Source organism: Myxine glutinosa, chromosome 1 (genome assembly GCF_964187855.1).
Source record: "Myxine glutinosa chromosome 1, kmMyxGlut1.1, whole genome shotgun sequence".
Classification (NCBI taxonomy): Eukaryota; Metazoa; Chordata; class Myxini; order Myxiniformes; family Myxinidae; genus Myxine; species Myxine glutinosa.
The window spans coordinates 222,151,542-222,173,908 of record NC_136261.1 but is presented as its reverse complement, the minus strand read 5'-3'; the positions used below and the strand labels follow the sequence as shown (position 1 = coordinate 222,173,908).

Here is a 22,367-nt window from a genome sequence, read left to right as displayed (position 1 = left end):
ACAAATAAGTATGTCCCCCTATTGCATTGCACCCTGTCTAACAGACTCAAGCCCACGGCACAGCTAACCGAATTACGGAATTATTCTCAAACTATACATTTACGGTGGGGAGCATTATTTACAATGACGTGATTTCTTATTTACAACGCAACCCAGGACCTGTGTTTTTTTTTCTTTTTCTTTTTAGGGAACAAGAGAAAGAAATTCCTGTTGGGAGGGAGGAGACAGCACGCATTGCATCGATGCACCAGTACCAATACCACCAAAGCACCCAAAAGCACCAAAAGCACCAAAAGCACCAAAAGCACCACCCAGTGCGCAGTCACCATGGTTCATAATAAACACAACAAAACAACTGGTGGTGGTCTTCTCTTTCTCTGCTGGGCCGATGTTCTTCCCGACGTCTTCTGGCTTCATGCGGCCTAGTTGGAAATAATAAAAAGCACAACTTGTGTCCATTTTTATTTAGGGCCTCAGGGGCCAACTAAGGGTGGTCCACCTGTTTGGCATAGGTGCCACCTTACCGAGGTCCGCAAGCAAGATTCCCTGGCCACTATGGCCGGTCTCCAACAGAGGTGCCCTGCCCCAGAACCTGGGGTCCATCAAGTGGTACTTGGCCGCAGAACAGCGGTCCATACAGTGGTACATCAACGCAATGCATGCTGGTTCTGGGAATCTCGGGCGCACAATGGCCACCTCACGCACGCTCCCATCGGCACCCAATGGCGCACAGGTCATGTGGGAGACAAAAGAAAGACAATTGAGCGAGGGGTAAGGTCACAAGGGTACACGTCAATAAGGCAATGCAAGGCGAAATGCGTACGGAGGGCGAAGTGAGAAAGCTCGTCCCTACCGTACGTCACCCCCCTGTCACCTACCCTACCCTTGCCCTTGCCCTTACCCCATATGTACAAAATCTACACATTACCAATTCGTCACTACTGTCACGTCTTCCCCATATTTCCCCTATACCAAATTCGTCTCCACAATCCCTCTACTTCAAAATTTGCCATCACCAATTCATCATCAATCCTCATAAGGAGGGAGAGATGGAATTACGCACAATGTCACACCCACGTCATGATGCGTCTCACAATCCAAACATTTGCATCATAAAAAATAATCAAAACATGGCATGGTGTGGAGTACCTGTCACCTCAGGTGAGTGGATGCAGATGGTGCGAGGAGATCCTTCATCCTAACTATTTTCTAAATGACTTTAACACACTTTACACTACCCGGGGTCTCTCCCTGCCAATCCATTGGCCAACTTACACTATGGGTTCTAAAAACCAATTCCCATTGACCAAACTGTGGTGCCTCTCAATTTGGGGTCTCACTCCCCCGATTCATCTCCCGGTGCTCTCGCACAATTTCTGGGCTGCGACGTCTAGCTCTCCCAACAGGTCTACCCACCTGCACACCTCCACCACTGTAGTTGCCACCCGAGCTTACCTAGCTCCTCACCCTAACCTAACTAACTGGGGACAGCCCCTCTCCTGGCTCTGTCACCCCATGGTGCCCTCTGGCACTGGGCTACCCGGGTCCGTCCTCCGGATCCTCGGGCCCCATCCACAACAACTACTACCGGCTCCCAGAGCCCACCTGCGGCCTCACCTGGCCGACATCCTCACAGTGGTGGAGTGCCCAAACCAACTACACACACTAACAGGCTACACGCCCAGCCATTTCCACAACACTAATGCACCCATCCACATACCATTCTGTCACCCGCACCACAGATGCCAATATCCAACCACAATTTACCTGTACCCTCTACCTAACACTTACACTACCCGCCCCAGGTATCCGTGATGGGGGTCCACTCTTCCCCCATTCACACCTTCGCACCATCCACTCCACTCCACAATTTCCACCATTCTCACTCCACGACCATCCATTCCAATACTCCAGATATTCCACACTACCATTTATTCCACACAGCCACATACACCTGTTGTTGCACACCTGTGCCCTCACACCTGGTGCCACCTGCACCCTCCTTTCTTCCTGGACCATTTGGTCAACACAACACGCAATCACCACTACTCCCTCATACACTGCTCCACACACCTGTTCAGTTGCACACCTGTGCAATCACACCTGTTCCATTCTCACCTGTTCAATCCTCACACACACGGCATCATCTCAGCTAACTACTCCCCTCTGAAACTTGCGCTTCCCAGTCGTCCCTTTAAACTATTGCGCTCCCACGTCATTATAATCCACACTAATCTACCTGCGTCCCCACTACAGGTATCAGTCACTAACTAAACTTAACGTTACCTAATGTCATCTTCGCTAGATCCCTACAATTATCCAAGCCCTCCCTGGCTCGGTTGTCATAGCCACCCCATAAACTATTGCGCATTTGCCCCCACGTCTGTGAGGGATGGTGGATTTGCCATCCCACCACATCGGGGGTCTCTCACTATCAATTTTGTTCGTCCAGATTCCAACCAATTCAAAAATTTTCCATTTACTGCCAATTCTACTCACTTTTCTAAATTTCGTTTTAAATCACTATCACTATCACCATCACCCGTCTACTTATTACATCCTCTCGGTGCGCCAATTCACGTCTACAGCCCGGCTTCGTACAGCCGAGCAATGAACGCGGATTCTTTTGTGCCGGCGGCTGGATGCGTCCCGCATTCGGGGCAGGGGCGGGGGCTTACCCGGGCCGAGATCCCACGCACCACCTCGGCGTGGAGCCATCCAATGTCCCGATCTCGACCTGCCGGCACGTCTCAACAAAACGTGGTCGCCATGACGACCCTTCCTATCCAGCTGCCCGCTCCGCCTAGTGGAGCCCGGACGCGGCCGTTCCAAGCGAGGCACAGCGTGGATCGCGTACGGCGGTTCTTTTGAAACCGCCGTGGTTCGGATCCCCGCTGGTCCTCGCGGCACGCGAAGCTGCCCGACGCGCACCGAGGGCCCGATTCGGCTATAAGTCGCCCTAACCGCTAAACCGGTTACCGTCGACGCTTCACCTGGGCGCTTACATGCATACGCTACCCCTTTCTTGCTCATACATGCAGCCGTCTCCCTGCTCTTGGTCGTACCTTCTCTAACACACCTCGGTACACTCATTCCGCTCACCGACTTGGTCACACACCTGACCACCGAACACCTTGGCACACATTCGTCGCTCGCACACCTCACCAACACACCTCTTCGCGCCCCTTTCTCGGTCACCTCCTTTGTGACAATCACAGGTGTGCTCTCACCCGCACACCCAACCGCGTGCCTCACGACCAACTCAAGTGTGCATCCCCACACACGCTCTACCATTCCAGGTGTGCATCCTTCCATTCCAGGTGTACATCCTCGCTCACCTGTCACAACCAACTCACGCTCCGTTTCACTCTCACTACTCTCACCTCCACTCTTGACAGCACACTCACCCTTACTCTCGACGGCACACTCTTTCCTCATGCACCCGTCCGTTACACACCTTTCTCGCGCACACCCTCCCGTTACATCCTCTGTAACACTCACCACAGGCGTACACTTCCTCGTTACATCCTCTGTAACACTCACCACAGGTGTACACTCTCTCGTTACATCCTCTGTAACACTCACCACAGGTGTACACTCTCTCGTTACTTCCTCCGTAACACTCACCACACCGCGCTTCCATGTACCCCCTCGCACACGCGCTTCGACCAACTCACTCTTGACGGCACACTCACTCCTCGGCGTGCACTTTTTCCTCACACACCCCATGGTCGGACATTCTCGCACACCTCTTTTTTCGCACACCTGACCTGTCACACACTTCACCAACGGCCTTTCACGAACACCCGGATCCAAACCAATCCCCAAGCCGACTGAAGCTTTCCTCACATCATATACATTGCCACTCACCTCCGTACTTCGTCTCCGCACCTCCTTTGCCACCTGCAAACTCTTTATTTGGTTAGTGAGCATCACATTATGAGTTGAGCACCGACCTTGCACATATTCCGCTATCTCCTCCTTTATTTCTCTCTTAGTTTCTGTCCGTCTCTTCTTAATTTCACTCACCTCTTCTTCCACTTCCTCTAATTTTTGTTTAACCTCTTTTATTTCTCGGTGCGTCTCCTCAAGTTCGTCCTCTAAGGCTACCTTAACCGTTTCGATGTGCGTCCTCACCTCTCGGTCCTTTGTCTCCATTATCTCTGTCACCTCGTCCACCCTCATTGTCAGTTCCTCACGTACCATCTGACATTGCCTCTGTGTCGCTATTAATTCGTTTTTAATTTCTTTTTGTGTCGCCTTTAACCCTCCTAGTACCGCAGTGTTCTTTTGAACCTGCTCCACTAGTTCTTTTTGTCCCTCCGTCAGCTGTTCCACCTCCTCCGTCAGATCTTCTATTCCCCCTTGTAACTTAACCGTATTATTCCTCACTTCTTTCTCCATACGCTTCTCACCTCGCTTTACCTCCTCGCGTAGCCCCGAAACCTCCTCACTTACCCCTCGTCATATTTCCTCCATCTCTTTTGTAGATGCCACCCTCATCTGTCCCAATTCATCCCTCTGAGCATCCAGTTTGGTTTCTACCCCGATTTTCACCTCCTCTATCTGCTCTCCCATTTGTTTGATTTCCCTGGCAGATTGTTCCCCTATTTCCCGCAATTTGTCCTCCATCCTATTTTCTAACCCCATTAACCCATTTTTCACCTCTTTTATCCCGTTGTCTAACCCCTCAAAATTATTGTCTAACTTCCCAAATTTCTTGTCTAACCCCTCAAAATTATTGTCTAACTTCCCAAATTTCTTGTCTAACCCCTCACCAGTACCCCTCGCTTCGTCCCTCATTACCCCCCATTTGGCCCTCCAATCGCTCACCCTGAGCATCCATCCGGTTCCCCATTACCCCCAATTGCTCACTCTGCAGTTTGAGGGACGCCTGCATTTGCGCCATAAATTGCTCCATGAGGGCCTGCATTTGGGCCATCCCTCCCACTTGTGCAGCGGGTGCGGCCGCCGTAGCTATGTGCGAGGCGCCATTTTGTGCGTCTGATACTCCCTCAACCGCCTCCTCATTGCTCCCCTCCTCCCTTTCTTTCCCTAAGTCCTGGGTTACCCCTAACCCGTCTATTTCCCCCACCGACATCCGATCGCCTTGATTGTCCATGGCGCGATCTCAAAATTCGGGTTTTATAAAACAAAATTAATTTCGGCAGCTTGTAATTTTGAGCGCGTTAAGCGCGCTTCGGGTCCGATTTCGGGTCCGATCTCCCTCCTCGACACCAATTGTTACTCTAATAGTACAATTGGTGTTCCAAAATTTGGGCCTAACAAATTTAGTCCCAGGTCCGAATCCCACTCCTGACACCAATTGTTACAGACGCGGGTTTTAGATGTTATATTGACCGAGCGGTGGTGTATTTAACCGCGTCCGAACAGTTACTCCCCGATTAGAACCCGATTCCACCCGACGTTGACCAGATCGCCCCACAGATATTCAATCGGGAAACCTCTAAAGCGACCGAAAGAGAATGAAAAAGAAGAAGAAGAAGAATACGGAGGAAGAACAGATTTATTATACACACACAGCAATGGATGGAAGAAGCAGTAACACAGCGAATCGTTAACTTACACTATTCATTTTTACTTAACCCCAAGACAACGAGCAGGACAGGACGTTCACACTTACACGGGGGATAATGCAGGCAGGTAGGGCTTGAGGTGGATTGCTTGAGAGGGAGGCAAAGTCGGGAGGCAGCAGCTCGCAATTCCTTGCGGTTTTGGCGGGAAACCCTCCGTCATGTATCCGCTGCGGTAGACGTCACGCGCTGGTTCGGCACACCTGCTCCTCTTCTTGTGGTGGAGCCGTCTCCCTCCTTTCATCGCGTCTCTCCAAAGCTGGTTTCCTTGCCGAGTACCTCTCCTCTTTGGCTTGGAGCGTTTCGCATCTCACCGCTCCTCTTGGTGCAGCCTCTTTGCTCATCTCCCAGGGTCATCTCCCAAGGCCTCTGGTAAAGCAGTCCCTTACAGTCGCTTTTATCACCTCGGGCGAAATCAAGCCGCCGGCTCCGAGGGCACGCCTACCGGGTCGCTCACCGCGGTGCTGATTGGCTGTTAGGGCTGGCTCACTCCTCCCCCCTTATGACGAGGTGGAGACACGCCTTTCTTCCCCAACCCTACCTCGTGGCCAATGGTGGTTGAAGAAAACCGCCCAAAATGCGGAAGGCAATTGGAAGGGAGGTTTTGGGGAAATTGGAAGGGCCTACGCTTATTTTGTTTGATACAATGCAAAGTCAATCTCGTGGGAAACACATATTTAGCCTACATGGAATAAGGAAATACACTATTTAAAAGATATATCGTGACCTGCGTGTAAGTTTCATGGAATTAACTAGGAGGCCGACTGCGACCATTATTTACATTAACAGGGTGTTACCGTACTTTTGTAACGTTCACATTGTAACGTTTCCACATTCGTTTATATATATATATATATATATATATATATATATATATATATATATATATATATATATATATATATATATATATATATATATATATATACACAGTGGAACCTTGACTTACGAGTGCACCAACTTACGAGTTTTTCGAGATACGAGCCGTCGCTCGGGCGGTTTATTGCTTTGAGATGCGAGCCGAGATTTGAGTTACGAGCTTTCGCCACCCGCCACCAGGTGGGTTCCGGTCACGTGGTTATCTTGCCGTGCAAGTATCTCTGCCGTATATCGCTGCATTTTTGTTTTCGCATGTTGGTTATTTTGAGTTTACGCCACCCGCCACCAGGTGAGTTCCGGTCACGTGGTTATCTTGCCGTGCAAGTACAGTATCTCTGCCGTATATCGCTGCATTTTTGTTTTCGCATGCTGGTTATTGTGAGTTTACGCCACCCGCCACCAGGTGGGTTCCGGTCACGTGGTTATCTTGCCGTGCAAGTACAGTATCTCTGCCGTATATCGCTGCATTTTTGTTTTCGCATGTTGGTTATTTTGAGTTTACGCCACCCGCCACCAGGTGGGTTCCGGTCACGTGGTTATCTTGCCGTGCAAGCATATCTGCCGTATACCGCTGCTGTTTTGTTTTTGTTTTCGCATGTTGGTTATTTTGGAGCTTACGCCAGCCGCCACCAGGTGGGTTCCGGTCACGTGGTTATCTTGCCGTGCAAGCATATCTGCCGTATACCGCTGCTGTTTTGTTTTTGTTTTCGCATGTTGGTTATTTTGGAGCTTACGCCAGCCGCCACCAGGTGGGTTCCGGTCACGTGGTTATCTTGCCGTGCAAGCATATCTGCCGTATACCGCTGCTGTTTTGTTTTTGTTTTCGCATGTTGGTTATTTTGGAGCGTTATTTTGAAGGTTATTTTGAAGAAGAGGATGATGTGCTTGGATATAAAACACGCAATCGTCGAAAAACATGAGCGAGGTGTGCGTGTTGTCGACTTGGTGAGGCGGATGTGAAGGCAGCTGAAGATTTTATTATAACTTTTGCCGAACTGATAGAAGCCGAACGATACATCCCCCAGCAAATCTTCAACTGTGACGAGACAGGGCTCTTCTGGAAAAAGATGCCGAGGAGGACGTATATAACGGCAGAGGAGAAGAGCATGCCAGGCCACAACTTGTTCAGAGTGCCGGCGATAGCTCGCCTTCTCTTTGTGGAAGACACGGTGAGATCCTTAACATCCAACAACTAATGGGACGCAAACGGGGCGCCCAGTTTAGCGGTACACACATTGATGAATCACCCTGCCTGTGAAACACCGACATGACAGGTTATAGCTGGGTCGGGATTCAAACCCAGGCTGGACAGTTTAGAGTCAAGTGTGCGTACCTCCAGTCCAGGCCATCCTGCCAACTTGTATGCTGCATACAGGTGAAATATAAAGCGCGAGATATTTTTATATATACAGTGATCCCTCGTTTATCGCGGGGGTTACGTTCCAGAACCCACCGCGATAGACGAAAATCCGCGAAGTAGCGACCATATTTTTTTATTATTATTTATATATATTTTAAAGCTTTATGACCCTCCCCACACTCTTATTAACCTTTCCCATACTCTTATAAACACTTCCTATACTCTTAAACACTTTTTACACTCTTAAACATACGTAATTTTAACAACATATAAAATTCTAATGGGTACTCACCATTGAAGATACTGTAGCTACCCATGGGTCCCCCAAGCAAGCACAGCATCAGAATCTCCTTGTTCCAGCCGGTGACGTCACCGGCGGGGATCCCCGGCGCGAGAGTGGCTGGTCACGTGACCGCTAAAACGTGCCGCGCTTTGCGTGTATAATCAGCTACACCTGTTGATCACGTGACCACCGAAGCACGCCACGCTTGAGAGGCGTGGCTTTCGGTTTCTGGTTGTGCTTTATAATGCAGCCCGATAAACGGGCTTTTCAGTGTTCCCGAGTTGGTTTTGAGAATAAATATCTTCTCGGACGAGTTTGTGTCTTGCCCGTCATTTCGTCCGTATCAAGCAAGAGCCCCGGCTCTTCAATACTACAACTTGCGTGATGAAGATGATGATGAATTAGCTGTGCAGTACTGATGACGATGAAGGTGCTGACGATGATGAATGTACTGCACAGCCAGAAAGAGCATTAGTTACCCATTACGTGGGTAACTAGCGCAAGTGGAAGCTGCCGCATCTGCGTTTTCCATACGCACGACTCTTTGTCTCTTTGTCTACCCTTCTACTGTACACTATGTACAGTATTTTATTTCTTGTAATATGTTTTAATTACTGTATTTTTCTTATTTCTTTACGTTTTTTAATTTTTTAGGCTAGAAAATGCTTATTTTACCACAAAAATATTTAAAATAATAGTATATAAAAATACATTTATACCGCAAAATCCCACGATATAGCGAAAAATCCACGATATAATTTTACATATACTAGCGAGAAAAACCCGCGATGTACCGAAGCCGCGAAAAGTGAACCGCGATATAGCGAGGGACGACTGTACTGCATATTTAAAAAAAAATTGGTGTGGTTTTTGGTGGGCTGGAACGGATTAATAGCATTTCAATGCATTTTAATGGGGAAATTTGATTTGAGAAACGAGCAAATTGAGTTACGAGCTCGGTCACAGAACGAATTAAACTCGTAAGTCAAGGTTCCACTGTGTGTGTGTGTGTGTGTGTGTGTGTGTGTGTGTGTGTGTGTGTGTGTGTGTGTGTGTGTGTGTGTGTGTGTGTGTATGTATATATATATATATATACACACAGACTTGGCATTTAATATGGAATTTTTTTTTTTTTCTTGACTTGTGTTTACTTTCTTAACTCAGTATATCAATCTGGTGAGTTTCTTTTACACTTTGGTGATTTATTTGTTAAAAGAACCATGTCACTGATTGTCTGTCGCAGCAAGAAATCAACAACAGGATTATATCACAGGTGGCGTGGCAAAATGTACGGACAGGTGCATTTGATGATTGGTTTCACAGCCGGGTATACAAGGGTTGTTGCGTTCTGTATTAGTGGAAAACAACTGCTGCACGTCTCCAAAGGTTATTGCCGCTTCCTCTGGAGATGGTCCGTCAACTCGACAATGCTGTTTGTCATGGAGTGGTGGCTTTACGAAATTACGGCATGAAACAGCATGCTATTGCTCGGTAGTATGGCATCACTCAAGGTCAGGTGTCAAAGATCCTGAAACGAAATGCTCAGAGGGGTGTCCCTACTCCAATACCGAGGCCAGGACGTCCCCGCAGAACCACAAGGAGGGATGATCGCCAGCTGCACCGGTTAGTCCGCAATGGCCGTACCAAGTCAGCTAATCGGCTTGGGGCTGAGTGGCAGCAACTGGCAAATGTGCCTGTATCCAGAAGGCTATTCAACCAACGACTGGTTCAAGCAGGCTATCGTGCCAGGCGTCCCCTGAGAAAGCCACGCCTGACCAGACAACACCGCCAGCGCCGATTGCAGTGGGCCAGAGAGCACCGTCAATGGCAGCCAGGACACTGGAATCATGTGATCTTCAGTGACGAGTCTAGATTTCTGGTCTATCGTCAAGTTGGCCGCGTTTGAGTGCGCAGACAAGTGCATGAAGCCTACAACAAAGATTGTATAGTGCCAAGATTCCAAGCTGGAGGTGGTGGGGTGACCGTTTGGGCTGCTTTTCATGCAGGGGGCTTAACTGACCTGGTTGTTCTGAATGGAAACCTGAACCAGTTCAAGTACAGGGCCATTCTGGAAGAAACATTGCTTCCATTTTCTCGTGCAGCCTTTCGAGGAAACTTTGTCTTCCAAGATAATGCATGGCCTCATCGTGCTCGCATGATCCAACACTTTCTTGCTGACCGTGGTGTAGAGCATATGGAGTGGCCTGCCATGTCCCCGGATATGAATCCGATAGAGAACTTGTGGGCAGAATTAACGCGTCAAATCGACCACTTGACCAGCAGCCGATCTCTGTGCGTGAATTGCAGCAGCCTATTGTCACTGCATGGCAAGCGATTCCTGTCCAAACCTTGGCAAATCTGCCCATAGGGCGGGTACCGTTGCTAGTCTCTAAAATGTCAAGCCAATCCCTCAAAATAATTTATATTCTGAGACACAAATGAGGTTCAACTTACCTGAAAGACTTCATTCATGAAGCGCAGCACAGCGACACCGTCACCCCATGAGTGCTCAAAGTTCACAGCAGCATTGCCATCATTAGCCACGATTACGCTGAGGGACTTGTCAAACCAGCGATCACCACCACGGCCATGAAGCATAGCATGAGAGAGAGCAGAGGCAGAAGCTGCGACATCTTCCTTGGACTGTACCCTGGTGCCGTTTTCCTCATCAAGGCAGAAGCACAGTACAGCCGAGTCAAGCGACTTCAGGGCAGCAGAGTTTCCAGTTTCAAGGAGACGCTGGCGCAAGGCAGCCCAGGTGTCACGACGCTCAGTTGTCAGGAATCCCAAAGGGTGGCGAGGCCATGGAGAAGGGTCAGAAATAATGTACTGGAATCTTGCCTGAAAGAAGTCATTCACAATGTTGGACATGTGGTAAGAGCAACCAAAATTTCCAACATTATCAAAATAACTATCAGCTCTAAAATTAAGTTTAATTAATTCAACCTTAATCGAAATCTTCAAATGGTAAAGATAATTATTGTTATTATTTTTAATGATCCCACCCATATATTCAATTCCCAACCATTTCTGGCCACATAACAGTGTTGGGGTTTCAAATGTGTGCACGTACGCACAATCAGTAAAACAAATTTTCAATACAACCACTATTCCACAGAACAGATCTGTCAATTGTATCAAGACTCCACAGTATTCGCACAACAATTACCGTATGTACATATTTAGTTGTTTTCCAACTGCCATTGAACATGCAACCTGTGCACACAAAGCCATGAGGCAATGGTGTTCAGACCCAATGAAATGAGGAAGGACCTGAATATATTTTGTACCAGGATTTGTAAGGGTGAGAGTATATCTCCTCGTTCGTCCAGGAGGTCAAATGTGTACAAATGTCCACGCCGCATCACGAGCACATGTCGTGCGTCGGGCTGCATGTACAGCTGGTCTCGCAATGCACAGGGTATCCTTGTCGAGGAGAATAGGTTCACGTACTGCGACATGTCTAGGGGGTAGGCATTGCGCAAATATGCACCATACCTTATACGAATAAAAACAGAAAGGGAGGCATGCAGAGAAGTATTAAAAAATGAATTGGGAGACGCTATGCTTCACACAAAGATGAGGATCACGAAGGGGAAGAGAACAAACAAATAAAGATGAATGGAGAGACAAGAACACATGATACAGATGTACCCAACACATTACCATGAAAATTTTAGCCAAAGAAGAAATTATCTTCTGGTAATGCAAACAATGCTGCAAGTGAAGCTTAAGAAACTCAATTCGTTACATTCCATCATTCTCCTTAGGTCGTAGGTTGTAGACAGCAACCGCCCAGGGTGGTACTACCATCCTGACTTAGGAGCATTAAAGTGGTGCCGGACCATCTTACACTCTCCGTGTCAGGATTGTTGGTCTTACTTCCTGTCTCACTCAAACTACAGCTATGGGGCTAGCTTTCATCTCTCTTTCTCACAAACAAACACCATACACTTTTCATCATACACTTTCCTTCTCTTTTATTTAAGGCCTGGCCTCGATGAGGGCTATATAGTCCGTGACTGGAGCCTCCAACATTAAAAAAAAAAAAAAAATAATAATAATAATAAGGAGGAAGGCATCTTTTAAGATGAAAAGGCCTCACATCTCTTTCATCTCTATGCATATTATATACAATTATACACTTGGACTAAATAAAAGTTTAGCAATACACAAATTTACTCACACTAAACATAACTTGACCACTCTGGTTACGTAGGAATCAAAACAACAAAGGGACAGTTACAAAAGTGAGCACCCCACCTAATGAGCTATCATTTCAAGGCCAAATTTATATTTTGAAAAGATTGATGATAAACAAGAAGAGTTAGGAGTCCTGTAAGTGTTTAGGACAGAAGGTTAAAATATATCTTTAGAGATGGCCAATCAGGAGCAGAACAAAAGAACTGCTCAGATATCCCCGTCCATGCATGACACGAGAAGAAATGATAAAAATAGAGAATGTAGAACTTGCCAAGAAAATGCAGGTGGCAGTAGACGGACCCAGCGTCGAAACCCAGGGGTGTCAGTTTTTGCTGGGTTCAAGTGAAAAACATCAGGTTCAAGAACGCCATCTCGCAGAGTGCGCAAGAAGCGTGCAGCCGATATGGCAAGATTTGTAGCACGCACTGCCTGTGTGCTGTATGCCGGTCGCTCCTCCTTTGCAAAGAGCATGAAGGGGTTGTGGTTGAGTACAACAGGTTCTCGACCTGACAGGTACATGTTGAACCATGGTTCTGCATAGGCACGAAAGAGGTGTGGAGTAGAGGTAAATATGACAAAATTACCAGTGTAGAAGCAACTTGACTTGGTCCATCAGACCAGATAATTTTAACATAATGGTTAAACCCAATTATAAATAATTCATTACTACTATATTATAGGCAGACAGACAGAGATACCCACAGATGCACGCACACGCACACCAAAAATGACAACGCAATTGTTGAGGAACTTTCATTCGGCATTCAATCCAAGTGCCTTTTTTGGCACTAGGGATATGCAGAACATCCCATTGCAAGTTTTCACGTAACATAATTGCTTCATGCAATAATCGTTCAGCACATGCAACTCAGGCACCCTAGGCTTTTAGAGGTGACACGAGGCATTTTGGGCAAATTTTAGAGTCTTTCCAAGACGTCAGTGTGTGGATCATGCGAAGCACACACTGATTACATTCTTTAACAAGCCATTACAATGCCAAATGCCAAATCGGTCAGAAAAGGAGAGAAATTAAATCATTGGACACCTTCAAGCAGCGTCTTCCATTAGCCATGTTGCTAGGCTCTTTAATGAAAGAAGAGGAATTATTTATGACCTCAGAAGACATTACCAAGTCAATGGATCAACAAGAGATAGGCCAAGAAGTGAACGTCCCAAAATAATGCCTCCCACTCAGGACCGATACCTTTGCACGAGCCATCTACGCAATCGGTTTCAAACTGCCCAGAGTACTGCAGGCACACTCACAGTACAAGTGTCAACACAGTCTTGAGGCATCTCGTGATTCATAAATCTGCAGTCATAATCTTGTTCAGCATCCAAAGAAAACGCACTGCAACACATCCAAGCACGCTTGTAGTGATCACATCAGTACGTCCAATGGACACGGAGGTAATGGTCAAGTGTTGTCAGTGACGAATCAGGTTTCTCTGTGAAAGCTGTGATGGCTGTGCATGGCTCTACAGAAGACGCAATGAGTGATATATCCCTGTCTGTATCCAGGAAGCTGCAAATTTTGGATGCGAAAGTATCATGATGTGGGGTGGTATTGCTGAAACCTTTCCCACCAACTTGATCCATATCCATGGCAATCTGATGGCAAATAAATACATCAATGAGATCTTACAGCAACAGGTGTTGTCTACACTTCAAAAACATGGTCCAGGAATCATATGTACAATAATGCTCCTCAATAGTGTGAATGGCGTTGGATCAACCAGAAATAATTCTGGCCAGAAGCGGGTCACCATACCAATAAATGACAGGAAGTTGACCGATATTGCAAAGAGAAACCGGTTCCAGTCTACCAAAAAACTTGCTTGCACATAAAACGATGATGGTGTCAAAGCAACCAGGTGTCCAACCTACTGCCGTCCTTGTGAACAAGGTATCTCGAGTATGGCGCCTTCCAAAAGAGATGGAACAACCTACAACAGAGCGTCAAGTCCCCGCAAAGCCAGATGGTATGGGTTGGCGTGTGGGTTGGCACGAGTGCCATGGGTGCAGGACCTCTCTTCCTGCTGAATCAGATAGTAAATGTGTCTATTTACCAAGACGTGCTGGAGCATTTCAAGATCTCGAATGCTGAGGTGCTATTTGGGGCAATGACTTCTTCTTCCAGCAAGACGTGCATCGTGCACGGTCGACAACGCCATGGCTTTCTGCACATGGCATTTTGGTTTTATCTTGTCCTGCAAACTCACCTGAATGAAGCTCAACAGAGAATCTATGTCATACTGTCAAACGGAAGCTGAATGTGTTCAAACACTCAACAGAGTTTTTGGTTTCAGACCTGGTCACTCTACTCTGGACATGCTGCTTCTGCTTTCTCAACAATGGATGGAGGTCCTCAATGCCAAACAGGAAATTAGAGCTGTCTCCCTTGACATATCACGTGCCTTCGATACGGTCTGGCACCCCGCTCTGCTCACCAAACTCTCCTCCTTTGGTATCCATGGAAATCTCCACGCATGGCTGGCGGACTTTCTCTCTAGTCGTAGTCAACGTGTGGCCCTGAATGGGTTTCTCTCATCTCCTCTTCCTGTTCAGGCTGGAGTTCCCCAAGGCAGTGTTCTGGGCCCTGTGCTTTTTCTGGTCTTTATCAATGATCTCTCTGACTCCCTTGAAAATCCTCTCTATCTCTTTGCTGATGACTCTACTCTCTGTCGCTCCATTCCTCATCCCTCAGATCGGCAGTCTGCAGCCTCCTCACTCTCTGCAGACCTGGACAAAATCACAGACTGGGCAAACAAGTGGAACATGTCTTTCAATCCTGACCAATCTCACACTCTTACGATGTCTCTCCGAAAAGACCGACTTGACAACCCTCCCATCCACTTTCTGAATAATCCTCTCCAAGAAGTTCTGTCACTCAAGCTTTTGGGTCTCACTATCTGCCATGATCTTTCCTGGGAAAACCACATTTCAAATCTGGGCTCCAAAGCCAGTCGCCGACTGGGCATCCTCCGTTGTGCGAAGTCCTTCCTTGGCACACCTGAGCTCCTCACCACATAAAAGGCTTTCATCCGCAGCTCAATGGAATACTGCTCTCCCCTCTGTGCTGGTGCTCCTGCCTCACACCTAGCTCGTCTTCACGCTGTTGAAACCAAAGCGTTCAGAATCATTGGAATCTCCCGCGATGAAGCTAACTCCAAGGGCCTTTCACTCACTCACCGCAGGCAGGTTGATGGTCTTTCCGCCTTCTACCGACTCCTCTCTGGCCTTGCTCCCCCAACTCTCTCTGGGCTCTGTCCCCCAAATATTCCTACAGGTCGCACAAGATCTGCCTGCAACCCTCTTATGGTTAAACTGCCAAAATCAAGACTCTCTGCTCAACTTCACTCCTTCATTCCTCTTTTCTCCCACCTCTGGAACAAACTCCCTCACTCTCTTCAATCCCACTCCACCCTCCAGGTCTTTAAAACAGCTGTTCACCACCATCTCTTATCTTCCCCCATCCAAAACCTCGATCTTTTCTACCCCTGCTAATTTCACCCCAAATCCACTTTTTTGAAATCCCAACTTCTGTCCTGGAAGTCCTTGGTGTCCTTTGTGTTTTATACTTCTCCCCCCCACCCTCCCCCCCCCTTCCCACGCCTCCTCCACCCAAGCCCTCTCCCTCCCACACATCTCCCTGCTCTCAAATGTGTTGTGTTTGTGTACTTCCCCTTCTCTCCCCATCTTGTCTTCCGCTCCCTCTTTTTGTATATTTTGTTTGTCTGTTTGATTTGTTTGTGAAATAAATGTTAGCTCTTTCAGGAGCCTCGATTCTGTATACAAAAAAAAACCAAAAAAAAAACACCAAACGCTCAAACCCCCAAACTGAATGATAAACTGGTCCAGTGCTGGGAGTCCATCATGGTAGAAGAATGCAACCATCTCATCACATCGATGACCCACCACACAAAAGCTGTGTGTGATCAAAGCTAAATGAAGACCAACCAAGTATTTAAGTGATTGCTCCTGTTTCTTCACCTAAAACACAAATTATTCTAATTTTATGGAACGAATAAATGCATATTCGAATATTTTGAAACGGCTGCCTTAGGTTCAATTGATCATTGTCCTTTGTTGAAAAGGAGATATATTTGTGATTTTTAAAAAACTTTTTTTCCGAGACGATATTGTTAACCCTTTCTTTCGATGTCAGATGTCTAAGAAAAATTGAGCGCTTGATCATGTCTAATCAATTTATTAAGCGCGTGACCGATTGTCCCTGCGTTTTTTCTTTTGTATACATTGTCGAGACTCGTGAATAGCTGGAATTCGTACACTGAACGCAGAGAAGGACACAACAGGACATAAAGAACAGCAGAAAGAGACGGGAAACACTAGCAGCGGAGTTGCGGGCCAAGATAGAGGGAGACTTGGGCCAAACAGTGAATGTGGGGAGGAATGGGATGGGATCTCATATGGGATCTCATATTTCATATTTCATATTTCATATAATGGGATCTCATATTTCCTCAATAAGATCGAAACTCTCAGAAGGAAACTTGGTTTCCAGTGAAAATGTGAAAATGGCAATTTGGAGGGAGGGATTGGGGTGGAGATGGGGGGGGGGGGGGGCGGGGGGTGTGGGTAGGAAGGAGTTAACGAGTGAAGAAAAGATCATGGTTTTTGGATCGGGGATGATCTGAGATGGTGGTAACCAACTGTCTTGAAGACTTGGAGGGAAGAACGAGATTGAAGAAAATGTGAAAGTTGGTTACACAGGCGAGGAAAAAGAGGAATGAAATGAGGAGGTGAGAAGTGATCCTGGATCAGGTAGTTTCACAAGAAAGAGGGTGACAGTTGACCGTGAGTATATCTGCAGAAACCTGGGAGATTTGGGGGGCGGGGGGTTGACAATGCACAGAAAGAGCAGAGGATGCAAGACCAGAAAGGAGGCGGTAGAAAACAAAGACCACCGACATGTCTGTGATGTGAAAGGGATAGGCCCATAGACTCAGTTTCATCGTGGGAGATTCCAATGATTTTGAAAGCCTTAGTTTTGCACAGTGTCAAGCTGAGCATGTGTTTGAGGTGGGGGAGCCAGCCTAAAATGGGAGATCAGTACTCCATCAAGTTGCGAATGAAGGCCTTGTAGGTGGATAGGAGTTCAGGTGGGCGAAGGAAGGACTGTACGACAGAGGATGCCCATTCGGTGGCTGGCTTTGGAGGCAAACTTTGAAACTTGTATAACTGTGTATGGAGCCCAACCAGGCTTGTATATGTGTTATTCTAATTGTATGAACCAGACGTGTATATGCATGTCGATGCTGAAGGTGGTGCAATTTATTTTAATGTAATGTTACCTTTTAACATTTTGTTGGACACCAAAACAAAAAAGAGTATCACAAAACCACAAGAGCCATAATGCACAGATGTGTAATTCTATCCCAATAAGATTCGATGCACAAGTGCCAAATACGATTGTCAATTTGTGCACATATTGAAAGTGGCCAGAAAATGGAAAAAAAAAAAACATTTTAAGAGGTTTTCAGCAGAGACATAGACAGCTGTGCATTTTGGAGGTAATTCAAAGGTAGCAAGAAAGAGCAATGAGATTGCAGACCCCTGCCAGTATGTGTTTGTGTGGTTTTATCCTTTGGGTCCCTTGGGTCCTCTTGTTCTTTAAGGTACTTGGGGTCTTTTGGGTCCTCGAGGTTTTTTGGGTCGTCGGGTTTTTTGGGTCCTCGGGTTTTTTGGGTCCTCGGGGTTTTTTTTGGTCCTCGGGGTTATCTGGGTCCACACAACACAGTCTTTTGGGTCCTTGGGGTATTTAATCTTTCTTCCCATAATCGACCTGTTCAGCCATCAACGGAGAGCAATACATGATCTGACCTCACCAAAGTGGAAGCTGCATATCCAAAATCTCATTTAGATGGAAGGCTGCCAATAAACTAAGAAAACCATCACCACTTGCAGCATCTAAATCCAGCCTGGAGATGACCCCGATACATGTGCTTAACACATGGAACCAATGACATTTTCCTTGTCAATGGGTTAGCCTAATTCTGATTATGACACATTTTCAGATCTGACTGGTAGACTTTACTAACCTGTTCAAAATGAACATTATCTTTTATGCGTTCCTTCAGTCCAGCTTCAGCACCCTCACGGGTCACATGCGTTCAAGAAACCCACTCCAAATTACCCACACTAAGTCTAGCCTGGATGGTCAACTTCATTCGTTTAATCTAACTTTTCTCTCATCTGTGGAACCAATTATGTGACTGTTGTCACATAATGTTCCATGCAGTCTTTCAAAAATGCTCCCCACCTCCACCTCAATGTTTCGCCAAGATCTGCTCATAATCTCTTCTATTCTGAATGACCTGATGTAACCCTGTTTCCTCCCTGCCACTCCCAATCTCATATTGAAATGTGTTTTTTGCAGTAATTTTGTCTGCCTGTTCACCTGCGTCATTCTTTCAATCTGCTTCCCTCCATAGTTTAGCTCCTCCATCAGCCTCGACCTCTGTATATTCAAAGGTTCCCTCAAAAGCAAGATCATTCTCCCAAATTATTTAATGCACTGAGATTCCTTCTAAACCTGGCCTTAAGTCATTCTAAAAAGTAAGAAACGACAGTCATGGCCAAAAATATTGGCACCCTTGCACTTTTTTCCAATAACTCACAATTCTCTCTAAAAATAAGTACCTTTGTTATTAATTCAGAACTTAAGATATCCTTTTAAATCAGAAAATTATAAGAAATGGCATTGACAAAATTATTGACACCCGAGACTTAATATTTGGTAGCACACAGCCTTTGGACAAAATAACTGCAGTCAAGCAATTCCTATAGCTTCCTACAAATCTCTACTGGCAGTTTGACCCACTCTTCTTGTGCAAACTGCTCCAGTTCTCCCAGATTTGAAGGGTGCCTTCTCCCAACTGCTGTTTTCCGATCTCCCCACAGGTGTTCAATGGGATTTAGATCTGGACTCATTGCTGGCCACTTCAGAACAGTCCAGCGTTTTGTCTTGAACCATTCCTGGGTGCTTTTTAAAGTGTGTTTGGGATCATTGTCCTGCTGCAAGACCCATGACCTTCGACGGAGACCCAGCTTTTTGACAATGGGTTCAACATTGCGCTCCAAAATGCCTTGGTAATCTCCTGATTTCATAATGTCATGCACACATTCAAGGCACCCATTGCCAGAGGCAGCACAGGATCCCCAAAACATCACTGAACCTCCTCCATGTTTGACTGTAGGGAAGGTGTTCTTTTCTTTGAAGACTTCCTTTTGTTTTCTGTAAACACAGAGATGATGTGTTTCACCAAAAAGTTCTAATTTGGTCTCATCTGTCCACAGGACATTCTCCCAGGAAGATTTTGGCTTGTTCAGGTGTATTTTGGCAAAATCCAGGCAGGCTTTCTTAGCAGTGGAGTCCTCTTGGGTCCAAGAACCCTCTTTCATCGAGGTGGCGACATGGTGTGAGTTGAAACTGTCGTACCTGGTGTCTGAAGGGCAGCTTGAATCTGTTTGGCAGTTGATCGGGGTGCTTTCTCCACCATTTGAACAATCTTTCACTGCAATCGTCTTCACGCTGTTGAAACCAAAGCATTCAGAATCATTGGAATCTCGCGCGATGAAGCTAACTCCAAGGGCCTCTCACTCACTCACCGCAGGCAGGTTGGTGGTCTTTCCATCTTTTACCGACTCCTCTCTGGCCTTGCCCCCCCAGCTCTCTCTGGGCTCTGTCCCGCAAATATTCCTACAGGTCGCACAAGATCTGCCTGCAACCCTCTTATGGTCAAACTGCCAAAATCAAGACTCTCTGCTCACCTTCACTCCTTCATTCCTCTTTTCTCTCGCCTCTGGAACAAACTCCCTCACTCTCTTCAATCCCACTCCACCCTCCAGGTCTTTAAAACAGCTGTTCACCACCATCTCTTATCTTCCCCCATCCAAAACCTTGATCTTTTCTACCTCCGCTAATTTCACCCCAATTCCACTTTTTTGAAATACCAACTTCTGTCCTGGAAGTCCTTGGTGTCCTTGTGTTTTATACTTCTCCCTCCCCCCCCCCCCCCCATTCCCATGCCTCCTCCCCCCAAGCCCTCTCCCTTCCACACATCTCCCTGCTCTCAAATGTTGTGTTTGTGTGCTTCCCCTTCTCTCCCCATCTTGTTTTCCGCTCCCTCTTTTTATATATTTTGTTTGCCTGGTTGATTTGTTTGTGAAGTAAATGTTAGCTCTTTCACGAGCCTCGATTCAGTATACAAAAAAAAAAAAAAAAAAAAAATTCGATCAAGCTTTCTCTTGAGGCCACGTCGATGGAGGTTGGCTTCAGTAGCTTCTTTTTTTTTTTTTTTTTTTGTATAAACAAGATCGAGGCTTGTGAAAGAGCCAACCTAATCACACAAAAAGTCAAACCGACACAAACCGACATAAAACACAAAATAAGGGGAGCGGTAGACAAGATGGGGAGAGAGGGGGAAGGACACAAACACAACATTTGAGAGCAGGGACATCGAGAGAACTGTGGGAGGGAGAGGGCTTGGGGGAGGTGGGAGAGGTATAAAACATATGGACACAGTAAGGACTTCCAGAAAAGAAGTTGGAATTTCGAAAAAGTGTATCTGGGGTGAATTAGCGGGGGTAGAAAAGATCAAGGTTTTGGATGGGGGAAGATAAGAGATGGTGGTGAACAGCTGTTTTAAAGACCTGGAGGGAGGAGTGGGATTGAAGAGAGTGGGGGAGTTTGTTCCAGAGGCGGGAGAAAAGGGGAATGAAAGAGTGAAGGTGAGCAGAGAGTCTTGATTTTGGCAGTTTAACCATAAGAGGGTTGCAGGCAGATCTTGTGCGACCTGTAGGAATATTTGGGAGACAGAGCCCAGAGAGAGCTGGGGGAGCAAGGCCAGAGAGGAGTCAGTAGCAGACAGAAAGACCACCAATCTGCCTGCGGTGAGTGAGTGAAAGGCTCGCGGAGTTAGCTTCATCGCAGGAGATTCCAATGATTCTGAAAGCTTTGGCTTCAACAGCGTGAAGCCGAGCTAGGTGTGAGGCAGGAGCACCGGCCCAGAGGGGGGAACAGTATTCCATTGAGCTGCGGATGAAAGCGATGAATGTGGTGAGGAGCTCAGGTGTGCCAAGGAAGGACTTCGCACGACGGAGGATGCCCAGTCGGCGACTGGCTTTGAATGCCAGCTTGGAAATGTGGTTTTCACAAGAAAGATCATGGCAGATAGTGAGACCTAAAAGCTTGAGCGACAGAACTTCTTGGAGAGGATTGTTGAGAAAGTAGATGGGAGGGTTTTCCAGTCGATCTTTTCGGAGAGACATAGTAAGAGTGTGAGATTTGTTGGGATTGAAAGACATGTTCCACTTGTTTGCCCAGTCTGTGATTTTGTCCAGGTCTGCAGAGAGTGAGGAGGCTGCAGACTGCCGATCTGAGGGATGAGGAATGGAGCGGCAGAGAGTGGAGTCATCAGAAAAGAGATAGAGAGGATTTCCCAGAGAGTCGGAGAGATCGTTGATGAAGACGAGAAAAAGCACCGGGCCCAGAACACTACTTTGGGGAACTCCAGCGAGAACAGGAAGGGGCGATGAGAGAAATCCATTCAGGGCCAAACGTTGACTACGACCAGAGAGGAAGTCCGAAAGCCGAACGTGGAGATTTCCATGGATACCATAGGAGGAGAGTTTGGTGAGCAGACCTGGGTGCCAGACCGTATCGAAGGCACGTGATATGTCAAGGGAGACAGCTCTGATTTCCTGTTTGGCATTGAGGACCTCCATCCATTGTTGAGACAGCAGAAGCAACATGTCCAGAGTAGAATGACCTGGTCTGAATCGAAATTGATGATCGGAGATCAAGCCTTTGGAGAAGAGGAAGGATTTGATATCCGAAGCAATGATGGATTCCATGACTTTGCTGATAATTGGGAGCAGGCTGATTGGTCTGTCGTTGCAAGGATCTGTTTTTGCACCTTTTTTGTGTAAAGCGGTAATGTTTGCCGATTTCCAAGATGCTGGCAGATGACCTTGACCAAAGGAGAGGGTGAAAAGAACAGTGAGAGGGTGAGATAGAGCGGCA

General features: G+C 46.8%; 1 protein-coding gene across 3 annotated transcripts in view; it reads right to left on the bottom strand.

Moving 5' to 3' along the window:
- The window catches only part of CPT2 (carnitine palmitoyltransferase 2), an 84,037-nt gene that overhangs the window by 46,947 nt on the left and 14,723 nt on the right, over positions 1–22,367 (bottom strand). For all 3 annotated transcript variants that reach the window (XM_068127507.2, XM_068127515.2, XM_068127524.2), the window contains 3 exons: positions 12,591–12,852; positions 11,407–11,614; positions 10,571–10,957 (listed from right to left, as the gene is read on the bottom strand). In XM_068127507.2, coding sequence (XP_067983608.2) covers positions 10,571–10,957; positions 11,407–11,614; positions 12,591–12,852 — 857 coding nt within the window. The remainder of the gene's footprint in view (positions 1–10,570; positions 10,958–11,406; positions 11,615–12,590; positions 12,853–22,367) is intronic.